This window comes from Malaclemys terrapin, chromosome 8 (genome assembly GCF_027887155.1).
Source record: "Malaclemys terrapin pileata isolate rMalTer1 chromosome 8, rMalTer1.hap1, whole genome shotgun sequence".
Taxonomy (NCBI): Eukaryota; Metazoa; Chordata; order Testudines; family Emydidae; genus Malaclemys; species Malaclemys terrapin.
In genome coordinates this window covers 14,255,405-14,272,236 of record NC_071512.1, presented here as the reverse complement: position 1 = coordinate 14,272,236, position 16,832 = coordinate 14,255,405, and the positions used below count along the sequence as shown (strand labels likewise).

At 38.5% G+C, this 16,832-nt stretch overlaps 1 protein-coding gene across 6 annotated transcripts in view; it reads left to right on the top strand.

Moving 5' to 3' along the window:
- ACSL6 (acyl-CoA synthetase long chain family member 6) overlaps positions 1–15,372 on the top strand; it is a 107,601-nt gene extending 92,229 nt beyond the window's left edge. For 5 of the 6 annotated variants that reach the window (XM_054038236.1, XM_054038241.1, XM_054038237.1 and 2 more), the window contains 5 exons: positions 1,895–2,011; positions 3,477–3,620; positions 4,719–4,820; positions 5,824–5,895; positions 9,197–15,372. In XM_054038236.1, coding sequence (XP_053894211.1) covers positions 1,895–2,011; positions 3,477–3,620; positions 4,719–4,820; positions 5,824–5,895; positions 9,197–9,337 — 576 coding nt within the window. In that variant the 3' untranslated portion in view covers positions 9,338–15,372. The remainder of the gene's footprint in view (positions 1–1,894; positions 2,012–3,476; positions 3,621–4,718; positions 4,821–5,823; positions 5,896–9,196) is intronic. The other variant, XM_054038240.1, reaches the window with a different exon arrangement.
- Positions 15,373–16,832: the final 1,460 nt, after the last annotated feature.

Below are 16,832 nucleotides of genomic sequence, written 5' to 3'. Positions count from 1 at the left end.
AACAAAGGAACACGTCAGGCAGCAATAGAACATCATAGTGTTAATTACAAATACAAGGTATTACAGAACCTCCAGCAAGTGCTACAGCTAATTACTTTTGATGGGGCTGAGGGTTCCACGCAGGCAGACCCTTACACTCACACAGAATCCCATTGAGGCATAAGGGTTCACCTAAGCCGACCCCTTCACAAGATTAGGGCTAGGGTTATAAGTCATATAGGGTTATAAGTCATCCAGTCCTCATGTATCCCTAGTACAGTGAAAACTCTTATTGAAATAGACAATGAAGTCAATAGGACTTTCCTCTGAGTAAGAACAGCACTAGGATTGTAAGACTTGGCTCTCTACATGTTTAAGGTCCCAATTCAGCAAAGCATTTAACCTCAAGCTTCACTTTAAGCATGTGTTTAAGTCCCATTAAAGTTAAGCATATGCTTATGTCGTTCGCTGAATAGGGATGGCTTGTTGAATCAGGGCCTAAATTCTGGTCCTGGTAGATACTGACTGCTATCCTGTCCCACTGAGGGCTTTCAGCAGCTTGCAATAGGCACTCAGAACTTTGTGGGATCAAGCTTAGTTCTTTTTATAATGCACTGGAACTAATTTATTTACTTTTTAACATAACTATTTTTCTTTTTTCCATTTATATTTTCAAGTTCAATGAAAGGCCATTGAGTCACAGAATAAAATCAAAGCTGAGGATTATATTTACATTTTCCCTTTAATGTCAATGGTTGTCAGCCCATTTCATAACCTATAATATCACGCACGCTACGTTAAAGAGAAATAAAGTGTAATTTCGTATTATCCCAGAGTTCTGCATTTCCAGTTTTCCTTCAGCAACAAAACCTCAGCCCACTGTAATTTACTGGCGAGTGCTTAATACCATAGAATGTCAACGTGCTCCCGTGTTTGCGTCTATGGCTCTGAGCCTACATAGGCTGGATTCTTGCAGAATCCCACTGATTTTGAGCAGGATTCTTTGCAGGCACACGTAGTTGTGCTAGTGGATCCCAATGCAGGACTGAAGCCTAAATTAGCAGCTGGAGTCTCTCAAAGCATATACCCGCTAATACTTTTAATCCTTTTAGCTAATGAGGATTCCTTAGGCTCCAGAGGTAAAGGGTTCATATTTTAGTCCTGAGTTCTGTCCCCAATGCCCCATATGTACAGTTTAGCTCACGAACCTAGTGGGTGAAATCCCATCTCCACTGAAGTCAATGGTAACACTCCCATTGACTTCAGTGGGGCCAAGATTTCATCCAGCATCTGGATGTACAGCATGCAGTGATATGATTCACCACGGTGTACTCTGTACTCCCTAATTATGTTCACAGCTTACCCTGAAAGCTTTGACACTTTATTCTTGCTAGTGCATTTAGGTTTTAACTAGAGGTGAGTGACATGTTCACAACAACATTCAAAATGTTCAAAATCTAAGTGTTTTCCTATTTTCACTGTAAATGAAAAATATGGCCCAATTTTCAGTGCAAAGTATCTGCACTAAAGCAAGTTCATTTTTAGTGAAAATGATTGCATCTTTCAGCAAAATTGTTGTCTTTATGAAAAATATGTGGAAGGTTGTGATATCACATGCATTAGCAGTCAGTTTTTCTGTTCTCATGAAATACTGTCAAAAGACAATTTTAGGGCTGAGAAAAACAAACAAGAAAAGTCCAGAAAATTTCACACACAAATTGACCGAAGTTTTGCACAGTCTTGTTTTCCTCCCTTACACCTACATTCATTTAAACAATATATGGTTGGTGGTAACAATTTGAAATATTTTATTTTATTGGAGCACTCAGATGGGAAAGAATCCACCCATTAACATTTTGGTATGATTCCACAACAAAAGCTTGAGACTTTGTCAGCAACCATGACTCTTTTGCAGATATGTGTGAAAGGACCCAATGTTTTCAAAGGTTATCTAAAAGATGGTGAGAAGACAGCTGAAGCTCTGGATAAAGAAGGATGGCTTCATACTGGAGACATTGGGAAATGGTTACCTGTATGTACTGGTCAGATTCTCAGTTCTTGTGTAAATTGTATATTCCTATTCTAAGGTAGTACACTTGTATTTTCAAGCAAATCTGTGTTTTTTTGTGGAATAACCCTATGTCAACCTCCAGGAGTTCGTGCATCCTCAGAGTCAAGTCCATGCACCTGGGTCCCAGTTACAGGTCAGCTTCATGCCTCAGCATCCCAAGTTTGAAGCAAAGCATAAAGAAAAGTTTCTTTGATATCTCATTAGTTCATGTAAGGTATCAAGCAGATTTGCCTCTGCCCAGAAGCTATTTTAATATCCAAAGCCAATCACTCAATCTTTAATTAATCTTTGGAAGAGATGACACTGGGGAGACAGAGATCAGTTCAACTGCTTCGGAAATCGAGCCATCTCTACAGTGATATGCTGAAATCAACTCACTTGTTTAAAGACCAAACACCTTGATTTTTTTTAGAAGTATTGAATGCTCTCAAATACCATTCAACTGCAAGTTCTCAGCACTTTTGAAAATAGTTACTACTTTCTGCCATTTTTTTTCATATTTAAACTCTAATAGTATTTGATAAAGAATTTGTCTAAACAGCAACATCTACATTAAAAAATGTTTTTTTTTTAGATTATCAGGTGAAAAAAATATCCTACCTGGAACAAGAGGTGGGAAGATGAACTCAAAACAAAACTGGGAAACCTCTGAATACCAAAGCATTTTCATTATCTTTTGAGTTTTTTAAACACCATTATTCTGGACCCTGTTTTATACATACAAAAGCAAGTGCACAGAGCACTTTTTCAGACTGAAAAGTGAGGGGAGAAAAGACTTTTTTTTTTTTTTTTAAATGAAATTTCTTATTTTAATCTGTCTTTCAGAAGAAAGATGTGTATCAAAAACTTGTTGGTTTCGATGTATAAATGGGCATTTGGCAGAAATGTCACAAAAAGCAAAATTTCTGGGCAGCATGATGGCCTGGGACAAAATGGTCATGAAGTATTTTTTGGTATTTTTAAACAGTTCTTCTGACTACCAGAATAGCACTTTCCTTCCCTGCGTGATGATGGTTGAGTTTATAACGGAAGTTTGGACATTACCCTTAAAGAGACTCTATCGTGGCTGATGGGCTGAAAATACAACCTGTGTTTAAGAGACTATATTTATCAAAAATGTCCTCCTGATCCTGAAAATCTCTTTTCCAAGTGAGGGCTGCAAGACTGATTAAATTCAACCTTTTCTGCTGGGCAGTTCACTACCAATAAACCTTGGGTAGGGCCAGTTTCCTGGGTTCAGACACTCTTGCTCTGATCTTTGCTCTGCCTGGATGGTCCACTCTTACTGGTAGCCAGGGGATTGTGCACCTCCTCCCAGTTTTACTGTTAGCTCTTTAATGAAAGGTAGAGTCAAAAAATACATTGTTGACTGGGCCTGTATATTCAGATAACAATTTTGGTAATCATCATCTCTCTTTCCCAACAGACTGGGACACTTAAAATTATTGATCGGAAAAAGCATATATTTAAACTTGCTCAGGGGGAATATATTGCGCCTGAAAAGATTGAGAATATCTACATCCGCAGTGAGCCTATTGCCCAGATATATGTGCATGGAGACAGCTTACAGGTAAAATTTAACACTTCAGTCTGCTTGACAGGTTCTGTGCCTGCCACCAAGGGGTCAATAAAGGTGACCTTTCTACCCCTCACCATCCTCCTCCTCAATTCTGGAATTGGCTCATAGCCAGTTAGGCCCCCAACCACTTGAGTGACTATACACAATTTGGGGAATGGGTGACAATCTAGCCTCTAAAGCTACCTCATTATCCTCCTTCAAATCCCTCCTTAAAAATCTCCTGTGCCATGATGCCTACAAAAAAACTCAACAAAGATTAGGCTGCTGGGGTGCTGAGACTACTGGCATCAACTTTTAGAAATAGAGAACAGCAGAGCATATGCTAGTGCTGCACTTTAATTCACAAGTGGAGGACAAATGCAGGACCCTTCATCACTTGTGTCCTGCATAGGACCTGCATATGAGAGGTCTGTCTGCCAAGTGCTTACGCAGGTGGGCAGAACTATTCTCTGTATTAAAACAGAATAGTTTGGGACATGTTTTCAAAAGTGGCTTCTGAAATTCTGCCCACAAAATTCTGCTCATTAAAGTTTTATGTGTGAAAAATCTGATTTTTGTGCACACAGTGGAGATAGCTGCATGTGTAAGCTATCCAGTTTACATATGCAATGGTTGGTGTTTTGCATACCAACAGGTACAATTTCAGACACAATAACAACTACCCTTACCCACTAATCATGCCCTGGAGCCAAACACATATTTCTCTTTGACATCAATATGATTTCCCTGGATGGTCAGAGATCCATGCGTGGAATAGTGATAAACAAAATGGACCAAGTTCTGCTCCCACTTATACCAGCGTAAAAGCAAAGTAACTTTGTTAGCTTCGGTCCAGAGTAGAATTCAAATTTCAGAATCTGGGCCAATGTATTATATTTTTCTGGCAAATATATTAACTGTCATTTTACGGATCTTTTATCTGAGGAGAAGAAATGTTCATCACAAATACTTAGTCATGAAATTTTAGCCAAATACAGTGCTGTATTGAAATGATTAAACCCGGCAAACTAAGAGAGATTATTTATGTACTGGAATATTATATTTTAAATATGGTTCTTTCCTTGGCTGATACATTTTTTTCTGATACAGGCCTTCTTGGTGGGAATTGTTGTACCTGATTCTGAAGTCATGCCAGGCTGGGCAAGGAAAAGAGGGTTTGAGGGAACATATGCAGAGCTCTGTAAAAATACGGTGTGTCCTTAAAAATACATATGTGTGTATGTTTAACAGTGATCTGTAATATGCAGCGCTAGGAAATGATAGCACTGAAATAAAGGTATGCTCACATAAAAGAGAATAGGCAAACCAAGCCCTTAAGCTCCTTAACATCATTCTTATTTAGTAGCTGTACTAATGGCACCTTCCAAATATGTAAGAAGACAAGGTCTTCAGTAATCTTACACCTGCATATTCCACCTGTTTTCCCCAAGCATTGAGCATCGCCTGCTGTCATAGACAGAATACCGAACTAGATGGATCATTTGTCTCTGTCATTATGACCACTCTTCTGAATGTTTCTGTGAATATATATCATACAGTTCTTTTTCTATAATTAAACCTGTGCAATCTCTTTTTAGACTCGTATGAAAGGTAACACCTTTTCTCTCCTATTAATGTTTAACTCCACTAAAAAATTAATAGTAATTGTTATAAATAATGGCAAGATGCAAAGTTTAAGTGAGAATATTCTACTTTGGTGGCTAAAGTCAGGCACTTATATTCGTGTTTAGTCACCTTAATAAGCAAAGTGGTTTTTAAGAAGTACTGAGCACCTACAACTGTCATGAAACATAGATGATTTAAACCACAATCCATTTACACACACACTTAACTTTAAAAGCACATGAATACCACTGAAGTCAGTGGGACTATTCGGGCACTTAAGAGTTTGTTCAAGAGTTTGAAGGATTAAGGCTTTAAATGTCTATCCTCAACCACCAAAGTTTGAAAACGTTAGCCTTCATTTTCTGCTGTATAAAAATATTATTACATTACTCATTTTTAAAGCATTCATTCATTTTCTATTTATAAAGGAATTTCTTTTAAAGCAACATTTGCTAACTGATGTATGAACTGCCAGAATCAACAGTGTATTTGTGCTTTGATCAGTAAACTTTATTTTCCTGCTGAATAATATAATTGGATGTAAAGATGTCTCTTGAAGGGTAACGGAAAATTATGTGTTCTAACCCAGGAACTGACACAAGCAATAATGGAAGATATGGTGCGGCTAGGGAAGGAGGGTGGACTTCATTCTTTTGAGCAGGTATGATAACATTATTCCCTATGGTCAGATAACTCGCCCCTTTACGATAAATAGGCAGTTGTTAGTATGCATCACATAAAGCCTAAATGTCTGATTATGTTGTTTCTGAAAGTAATTATAGCTTGCATTTGTGTCTTTCTTAAACTCTTTGGCCCCTTAAGAATGCATGAATATTGCCACAAAAGTCCACAGTAATAAAAGCCTCATTATTATTTTGGTTCCATGTAGGAATTTTGTGAAAGCACCACTATACCACTGACAAATTATTTTTATCGTTTTTGATTAAATAAGGACTACAGACCCTGATCCTGATTTCTACACACAGCAGGAGTCAGAGTAGATTCAGTGGGAGTTATGGGTGCATAGGGAATACAAGAACAGGCCCTATATAATCCCTGATATAATCACCAGAGGTCAAGAACAGTATTTTTAGGAGCCTGATCTTACTCTCATTGAAAGCAATGTTGCAAAGTAGGATCAGGTCCGTAATTACAGTACCATTCATGTAACTGACCTAGAAAATACAGCTGCTCTGTTTATTTTCAGAGCATGCACTAATCCTTTTCTGACGCTTGCCTAAATATTTTCTGCAACAGAATTACAAATATTCAAACAGGAAAATTCTGAAACTGATGCAGTATTTCATGGTAGCCGTAATATAGATCAAAACAATATTAATATAAAAGTGAATATCTAAGACATTATTTAAACATCACCAGTAAGCTTCATTTATTTGTTTGTTTTTGCTTGAGAAGTCCAATGAAAATCCACTGTGTTAGAGTTTGGAGAAGCTCCAGAAACCTTAAATCTCCTTGTCTCCATTTTTCTGACAGTTCCATAACTGATCAAAGAAATTCCACATGGAGCGTGGATCATAATACATGAAATTGGCTATCTAGTAATTACCCTGGGTTGTTCCTGCCCTAATCTTCACAATATGAATACCCTTAACTCACCAGTTCTACTGACATGTATTAAATAAACTGTGAGGTTATGAGAACTCTGCTGCAGTGCTAAAAATCTAGGGAGAAACAATATGAAATGGAAATACCTGAATGTATTGCAGTTCGAAAACAAGGGCCTATTGTATAGAGCCTCATGTGTAAAGCAGTATGTGATTGTTATCACCTAACAGTGGGCCAGATTATCTGACCAGTATGGACCATACAGAGATGTCCCTTTGCATGGGTCCACCTTCCCCATAGATAGAGTTGGGTGAAATTTTTCAGACTAATAGTTTATTTGCAAAAAAATGTAGTTTCAGTCAACCCAAAACTATTCACTATTTGACCCCTCTACCTGATGTGGAGAAGGGATTTAAATTTGGGTCTTGGAGATTGGTCCAGTCATTGAGCAATGGGATGTTCTCGGGCAGGTCTTTCTCATACTCTCCTATTTAAGCTGTTCCACTGAGTATAAATAATTAGACATGACCTTCGGTCTCACACCTCCAGGTGAGTGCCCTAAGCCCTAAACTATAGAGTCATTCTCACACTCTGTCTCTGGTCTAACGACTATTTAAATAGGCATTAACTAAAACAAGCAAACCCAAGAGTTTTTAAACAAGTCTAATTAAAAATCCTTTCTCCTCACAATTGCTCCACTTTCACGACCTTGATTCTTGTGATGTCACCATTTCACTAGTTCTGCAGTAACCCCAAAGCACTTCTGAGCAGAAAAGACCTGAATTTCTGATATATAAAAATCTTTTGAAGAGTAGTAGATCCAGGCCAATATATTCTGGATATTGGTCATAGGGGTTTGTTTGTTTTTTAAGAAGACAGTCACAAGTGGATGTGAATTTACCAGAAACTCTTCCCTTTGGTGTGGGGCTATATCTTATGCTGCACTGCAGAACCCTTTGCCACCCAGTCTAATTTTCCTCCAACTCTTTTCTTGGATCCAGACAGGACAGTGTTAATTTGAGGGGTCTTGTACTTTTAATCAGACTCTTTCATAATCTTTTAACTATCTATAACATTAATGCACAAAGTTTACCATTTTAATAACTTTAAAAATAATTGCTGTACCACTATGTTGTTCTTTTATGTAAACATTTTGTATATAATTACATATAATTCAAGACTTTCAAAAGGTGCTGCAGTTTTTGAGTGCTCAACTCAGAGACAATTTAGAGAATGAGTGTTCCAAAATCATGCCCCCTTAGTGCGTCTCAAGTTAAGCACCCAAAAATTACAGCACTCCAAATCACTAGTCCCTTTTAAAAGTCACTTGGCCACAGTATATAAAGAAATTATTTGTGGTCCTGGGAATAAAATGCACACAGGGAAAAGAGAGCCACAGGATTTCATGGAATAAAAAAGTCATTCTTAAACCACACTTCCTACAACTCCTAGTCTGTCAAAATGTGAAGTGGGTTGGTGATAGGCAAAAAAAGCAGAAGATGGCTAAGGAGTCCTGTCTGAACCATGTGGATTGTGGCCAGCCATACAGAGTAGTTTTCTACTGTCTCCCATACCAGCACCACCATAAATATAATGGAAACACAACCCACTCCATCTGTGCCACCAAACTTCCTGCTGTGCTCAGACACCATGGATTAGTAAGAGCAGCCTGGTAAAATTCTAGTTGCCTGGGCTGAGTGGTTTTTATCACTGTAACTGGTCACTAAAACATCATTCCTTTTTTGCATGATCATCATCATGTTAACTTTGGATCAGAAGACTTTTTGCTCTTCGTATGATTTCTCCTTCTCCTGACTCTGTGACACCCTCTCGTCTTCTGTGACCCTTCAGCTATGTGGAAATTTTGTGGCTCACGCATTGCCACATTTCCCCTCTGCTTGAGCCACTCTTGAGTTTTTTGGGGATATGCTCCATTGCACACCACACAGTGGAACAAAAGCACAGCAGATTGGATTTGTATTTCTTTTAGGGACGGGGGTAATATTTTGGGGGGAGCATGTGGACAAAGGTTTATGGTGCAGGGAGAAGATGATGCTAATAAAAGTATGAGGGACTGATTGAGAAGTGGTGAGATACAGCGGTAGTATAGACAGGTGGTGTTCAAACTTCACCACTCCACTCTGTTAGTGCTTCTTAATTCCAACCTGCAACACAAATATTATATCAGTCCTGAGAGTTCCATTAAACAAGAAGAGTGTGTGGATGCTTTATGATATGGACAGACAACCAGTAGGATTGAAGATGGACGCAGCAAAGTCATTTTTGCTGATAACCTAAGCAGGATAGTTACGATTTCAGGAGTTTTGATTAGTACTAATTAACAGTGGATGATGATAGTTTAGTCTTGCCATAAATATATTCATTTTCTATTTCAGGTCAAAACCATTTACATCCACTCTGATATGTTCTCAATACAAAATGGCTTGCTGACACCAACACTAAAGGCTAGGAGACGAGAGCTAAGAGATTACTTCAAAAAACAAATAGAAGAGCTTTATTCAAGTGTCTCCATATGAAGCGGCAGGAAAATTCTTCTGAATAATGGACTTCGTAGCAATATTGAAGTACATACTCAAAAGTACAGAGCCAGAATGACACAGTTGAAATGAATAAGCACCTGACCTTGTGTCTGAACCTTTTGTTGTTCCAAGACCTCACCGCTGATATAACAGTAATTTTCCTTTTTCATCAGCTGTAGTACCTTAATTTTTTACAGTATGTATGCTGTAGGAGACTACTGAAAACTACACTACATATCCATATAAAGATACATAAATTCCAGCACATCTTAAAGTATATCATGGAAGGTTATATTATTATTAATGCCCCCAAATACTATTGATTACACATCAGGAAAAAGGTATGTGATATATCTGTTGATATGATTGTATATAGCATTATAGATTAGTGACTAAAATCCTGCATAATTCAATAATGTGGTCTACCTCAAACATTCAAAGGCTGATAATTAAAATCACAACTAAGTCTGTTTTCCCTAACCTAGAACTTCAAGCTAGATCTTTGGTCTTTTTTTTTTTTTTAAGTGACAGCTTTTATACTCTGCAAGACAAATTCCATTGACTTTATGTAATCATCGATGATCTGACTAACAGAGAACGAGGAATAAAATCTCCTGATTTCATCTGTATGTAATATACCCATCAGCATATTAGGCCTAATGGAAAAACCCAGATTAATACCACTTTGTAATTGCAAAAATATTTTAGGAAGTTACAGAATTCCCTGTATTTCTTTTTTCAGTGCATCTGAACTCAGTTTATAGCATGGCAGATAGATCTTCCTTGAGATGCTGATTCAGCATAATATGCCCATGGGTTCATAAATGCACGAGCTGGGAAGGCTGTGGAAAGACTGGTGGCTCTGTGGCAGACTGATCTACTCAGGATCAGCTTTCTGTGGGAGCTACAAAATAAAAAGCTTCACAAGAGGAGGAGAACTAGTGACTAATGAGCCCTCACCATCCTGTACACTCCTGATTCTTAATTTATTGCTTTACATGCTGGTAGTGCTGTGCAGTCCAGTCAGATTAACTCCCTGGCACAGCTGCAGGTAGAGGAATGGAGCTCTGGCCCAATGTATGAACTATAATGGTGAACAAAATGTTCAGTAAAAAATTTACTTGCTAGAAATGGTGGCATCACATCCCCATTGCTGTAGCGCAACGATGAAGGGCCTCCCTTGTGTTGCTGGAGGTGTTACTCCTGAGTGCCCATGTTGCTGAGGGGCAGCTTCCTCGACGGTTTTCCTTCCCACCACCATTGTGAGATGGCAGGATGGGAGGTAAGGTTACCACCTGGCTGGTATTTGGCTGCCCTGTTTTTTTTTTTATGGAATTACCAGAAAAATAATTTAGTCTGCCAGGTTGTCTTTTTTAACGTGGGCCTAAGGATTTGCATTATGATCATAATACACTTGGATATCTAATGTCAAAAGTCTGTGTCCAGCTAAAGATGCTGCCGTATTCCCACTTCTGCAGTTTAAGCGATAACTGCTCAAACGTGTTTAAAAAAACAGAAGCAACATGCAAGCGCAGCACACGTGTGTGAGAGAGGGTTTGAGTCATGCGAGAGTGATAACTTCACATGTGTTATCTCTAGGGTGACCATATTTCCCAAGGGGAAAATGGGATACCCCCAGCTGCTCGCCCGAACTGCCACCCCACCCCACTCCCCGGCACAAGGCTGTTGCCAGTCACTGGAAGCCTGCCACTCCCCACTACCCTCCCCATGCAAGGCTGTTGCTGGTCACCTGAACCCTGCCCTCCTCCACAAGGTTGTTGCCCAGTCGCTAGAACCCTGCCAGATCTCTGCATGCTGGAAAGCTTCCTTCCCCCTCCCCAGCCCTACCTCCCCCCTGTACGGGGCTGGCATCTCTACTCGCCTCCCTTTCCCTCACACATGTTCCTCCACATCGCATTCCGCTCTTTTGCAAAAGTGGGCATTTGTCCTGATTGCTCTTGCCAACTGATCAAGTTACCTTGTGGTTGGGGGTTGGGGTGGGGGGTGGAGGGAAGGTACTGGGTTTTTTTGCGTTTCAAAAGTGGTAACCCTAGTGGGAGGGGGCACAGGTTTCTTTCTTTTTCTTTCTGATGGGTCTTCAAAATTGAGCTTTCAGCTAGGGAAAGATTGATCTTTGTGCTACAACCAATTTAAAATGTTTCCTTGACTGAATCAAGATCTATCAAAGAAGGACCCTTCCCTGTATTTTGGACATTTGCAAAGCTCTAATACAATTCCATGATCCCAATTACCATATAAAGCAGTTGGTCTGGATAAAGCTTAGCCTTCACTGTGGCAAAGGGGAAGCCACTAGAAAGGCAATATCTCCCCAGTGGAATAGGAGCAGACTCTGGAACTACATGCTCAAACAGCATGGTGTTAAAAGCTGCAGGCCTAAACAATTCAAGGAACTTGAAGACACTCCATGAGTGAACAGCCTTGGTGGCTTCTTCCAGCTAAACAGGGCCCTAACTTATTTTTTTAATAACTGCTATTAGTTATACCAATCCACACACTAGCATGAGGCTGCTAGATAACCTGGTTTGCTAGGGCTGTGAATACAAACTTATTTTTCTGTCTGAGACTGGAGTCCATCATTAGTTTTCATACTAAAAAGCCTAAGTTAAACTATTAATCTATACCTTCCCTCTGAAATTCCATTGCATGCTTTAAAAGAAATGAAATAAATTGAACTAATGAGCTAGTTTTATGCAGAGTCTGTTTTATTAAAGTCATTTCAGAACAAACAGCTAAAAATACACAGGAGACTGCGTCTGTTACATAATCTTGCTTGTACAGCACGTGTTTATTTGATTTATCAAATGTGCATTCTATGGGCCTGATTCTTCATTGCCCTGCATCTTGTGTAGTCATTTCCATCAGTACAAAATTGGTGTAAAACACTACCATTGTGATCTGGTAGTGTTTTACACTCATGTTACACTGATATAAATGACTATCCACAGTGCAAGGCATCAGAGCATCAGATGCAATACCTTTTTTCTCCTTTAAGCAAATATGATCTATTTTAGGAACCAGTAACTAGTTCCTTAAATAAACAGATGTGTAAAAGAAGCTATTTTCCACTGACCGTTCTCTACAGCATGAATTTAATTTACTTGCCTTTTCTTCTAAAATGATTCAGTCCACCTGACCTGTCCAGAGGATCCTACTTTGAATTTATTTATGGCTCACATGCTTGTTAATTTTAATACTAGAGGGAGTGGGAGTAGGAGTTGGAAGAAGAAAATATGTACATGACCACACCAAGATGATGTAAAATTTGGAAAGAATTGGCTCAAATGAATATTTTTCTACAGTCATATCCCAAAAGTGTGTGAAGTTTTAAATCTTGGGGAAAACCCTGGGTACATGAACTAAAGCCATCCTCATCCCCTCCGGTAATTTTATCTTGCGTAATTAGAACTTCCTCTGCAGATCACTCTCAGCCTCATTAACCTTGGAAACATTAGAAGGGATTAAACCCTCAAATGAATGTGCCTAAATATGTTCTTTAACATGATAAGCACTAACATGCGTTCCTTAAATATCTGGCACACCTGTCTTCCTTTTGCACGTTTTGGTTTTTCCTTAAGTGAAAATATTTATTGTGGCCATTGCAAGGAAAATCCCAGTATTCATTAGGTTTGAGTTCCCCTATGACCTCTTTATAGTATCTCAGGGTAATAATTTACACAGAGTGTTGTGTATCTTTGTCTTATTTGAGAATTCCCCTTCAAAACTCAAGTGCCATCAAATAAATGATAGTATGTACTGCTCTTCTCCCAAAGCATTTCTACTCTGGGTGGCTTAAAAATAAGTATTTTCATCTTATCACTTGAAGGTATAGGGGCTGATTCTTATACAAACCAGAGAGAAGAAAAAGTAGTAACTCCACTGAAGTCAATGGAGTTACACTGCTGTGAAATCAGGGTGAGATCAGAATAGGGCCCCTGTGGTGTGCCGACTGTCCGGTCCCCCAAAGATGGCATCACCTTGAGTAGACTAGTATGTTGAGGTAGTTCTACAATTCATTTTCCTTCATAATATGATGTGCTCTTCCCCTTTATATAGTCGAAAAAGAGTTTCCTTGGGCCTGATCCTATGTCCACTGAAAAGATTGCCTCCTGTGCTCATATGAGAAAACCAGATCCAAACATACCTTCAAGCCCAATCCCCTTGAGAGAATGATGCATATATATATATGATGTTCTTCACTCAGTATATTGCATAGCCAACATACCTCCCCTGCCCCAGAAACCATCAAAGAAACAAAGAAGATACACGATAGAACTCGCACAGCATTGAGTCCTAACCTTACAGGACTGGCAATATGTGTAATTAAGTAATGTGGTACTGAAAGGCAAATGTTCAGGGTAAAATATTCGATTCTATAGTGTACATTATAGAGAAGAAGTGGTAATTCCTTTGCTGCTAAAGTATGCTTTTACAGTACATTATGCAATTGCTACTATCTCAGCAATAGTAAGGTCCAGTGTCATTACTGCCTTGGGTATGATTTTGCTGCATATAACAAAGTAAGTTGTCTTTAATAATTCTTCTAGAATGAAACAAATTGCGTTAATTTCTTTTCCATGTGTGAAAAGCACAATCTTGTGATCTATATGTAAATAAATTACTATAAGATGAATGTAAACTCAGAAAGAATATACTATTTTTGCATGACAACAGACCACTTAAAGATGTGTTGATGTCTCACAGAAAACTTTAAAAAACATTTTGAGGAGCAATTCTATCTAAATTCTGCATTTCTCTTGTTCTGTTATTATAAGGGAACAGATATATGAAAACAGGATCTTCGTTGCTTTTTGGAGTTCTCCTGTTCCTCTTTTCCTAGGGTTCCATTCCTGCAAGAAGCAGAGTATCTACTGTCAGTTGCTAAGCTGTCTTTGCTCCTGTTTGGAAATTGAGGGCACTCAGCATTCATTTTGGAGAAGGTACTAAAGAACTAAAGCACTATCGGGCCCATGCGGCTTAATTAAAAAATTATTACTGATGTAAATGGGCACAACTCCACTGACTCCAGTGAAATTATGCATTACACCAGCAGTAATTTGGGCCAAGGGAATGTCTGTGAATCTCAATTAGTTGCTATAATTATGATGTCACACAGATCATTGTATCTTAAAATGAGGAATTAACAAGAGGAGATTAATTTTTAAGGAATAAGATCCCAGATGAAATTCTGGCCCCACTGAAACCAACAGGAGTTTTAACACCGACTTCAGTGAAGCCAGGATTTCATTCCTGTCTTTAAGCAAAAGCCTTTAACATTCAACAGTGAGGGGAGAACACCAGAAAATTGTACCTAAGTGGAACTGTTCCTAAATAGAATGTTTTCCATGAGACATCAGAGCCTCTTTAACCCCTTCACTTTAGTATACTATTTTGTTACACATTTAAAAAACATAACTGCAACAAACACACAAATAAATCAGACATTTTCCTAAGTGTTGCTTATTCGATTTTCAACTGAAGTGAAGGGATTAAAATCTGTGACTTATAAATATGTGTAAAAAGGCATCTTAACTGTAATGAAAGATTTTTCAGTTTTGGTATATTAGCATGTATATCAAAAATATAAAAGGCATCTATGTAAACTTTTGTAAAGAACTAAACTGTCACATTTCTCAAAATTGCTCATAAAACATTCTTGTGCATTGACTTACAATAAAATCTTTTATAAAATCTTATTCCAACACTCTGTCCACATGATCAGAAACTAGTCATTCAGAATGTGTGCCTATACTAAACATACAGAAAACAAAACAGTGAGCAAAGGAATATTGGCACCTGAGATAAATGTTCGCAATCTTCAATGAACTTGTTGTTTCAAATTTCTCTGAAGATGGCCATACAGTATCCTTTCTGTAATGGTTTCAGCTCACTGTTGTTTTAAAACAAACAATAATAAAATAACCAAATGTGTACGCTTGTTTAATAGAATTAACTATTGGGAATGCATAGTATTTTTTCAGAACTTGTGCTTAAAACAATAAAGTTTAAAATTATTCAGTCTCATTCCAATTTTTGTGTGCATGTACACTCTCTTAATATTACAGTGTCAAAGAATTCAAAAAAATTGTTGCAAAAGTTAGTAAAATTAAATTTACCTAGCTAAATATCATTGGGGTGCTCTGTTACATTACTTTTCTGATCAAAATGTAATAATCTAACATAAAAACTTGGATTCAAGTAGCACTCAACTGGCTCATAAGAATTCCAAGCAGTGAAATGATAAGGCTATGCCTATATGCATATGAATTTATGACCCAAGAACAGTGAAGTGGAACAGAAATGCTGTCCAGACTGTTCTCTTCAACAGGATCCCTCCCTGCTGGACAAGGCAGGATTCCTCAGTGCAGGCTAAGGGGATGTACGTGCTTTGTCATTCCTCTGGGCAACAGCACACTGCGGGCCTGGCTAGCACTTGCATGCATTGCTAGTCCTTGAGAACAGGGCAGGGTATAGCAGTAAGGCTGAATTGAAATGTGATACAAAAATCTATTTAAAAACCCCAAACATTAAAGAGACGTGTTAATTTAAATTAAATATGTTTTTAAGCAAATTACAGTATTTGAAAATTAGTGTCTTTCATCTATGTGACCCAAGAATTTTGTGCTTGCTGTGCTACAGCAGCTGACATCACATACGCCTCAAACTCTACTTTGTTATTAGTGATCCAGAAGAGATGCAGAAACCGAGGGCCTACATTCAGGCCATGGCAAACAAAGAGCCTTTCAATTCACCTTTAAAATAATTCTGTGCATGCAGTCATACAGTGCAGGATGTGCAGCTATGGTCTCTTACAGTAAATACACTCTTGGGTGGCCTAATTAAAAGCAATACTCTGTATAGTTAGCCACCACCTCAGCAGCTCTGGTGCAACTGATCTAGATAAGGGTGTTAATTTCTCCAAATTGCCTGACAGATACTGACAGATTGGAGGAAGTTCAGAGGAGAGCAACAAAAATGATGAAGGGAGCAGAAGGAACAACTTAAGATAGAAGCTTTCCCTGACTAGGTCTATCTCAGGAGAAGAGGCCTTGGAGCCTCTTAAACAAGTGTATGTGTGGCTGTGGGGAGATGAGGGCTCTCAAGCAGACTTGAGGTGACACCCCATCAGATGTACTTCACATAGGGCCCCAAACAGATGAAGCCAGTCCAGTGAAGCCTAGGTCCAGCCCTGCTGGATGTCAATGATCCTGTTGTAGAGAAAAAAAAAGCTAGTTCAATTTTTCCGGAGTCAGAACAATAGTGCCTTTTTTTCAATGAACAAATCAAGAACATACAGGTCTCTATGAAAAAAACAAATTTGCCAGAATGTGTCATCCAATCCATATGTTCTCTCTCATCTTAAATTACACATCTGAATCAACTACAGATTCCTCAGTGTTACGTTTTACACTCACAGAAAGCCAACATGTACTTTCAGTCTATATTACATTTATTTTAATTAAGGAACATAGCC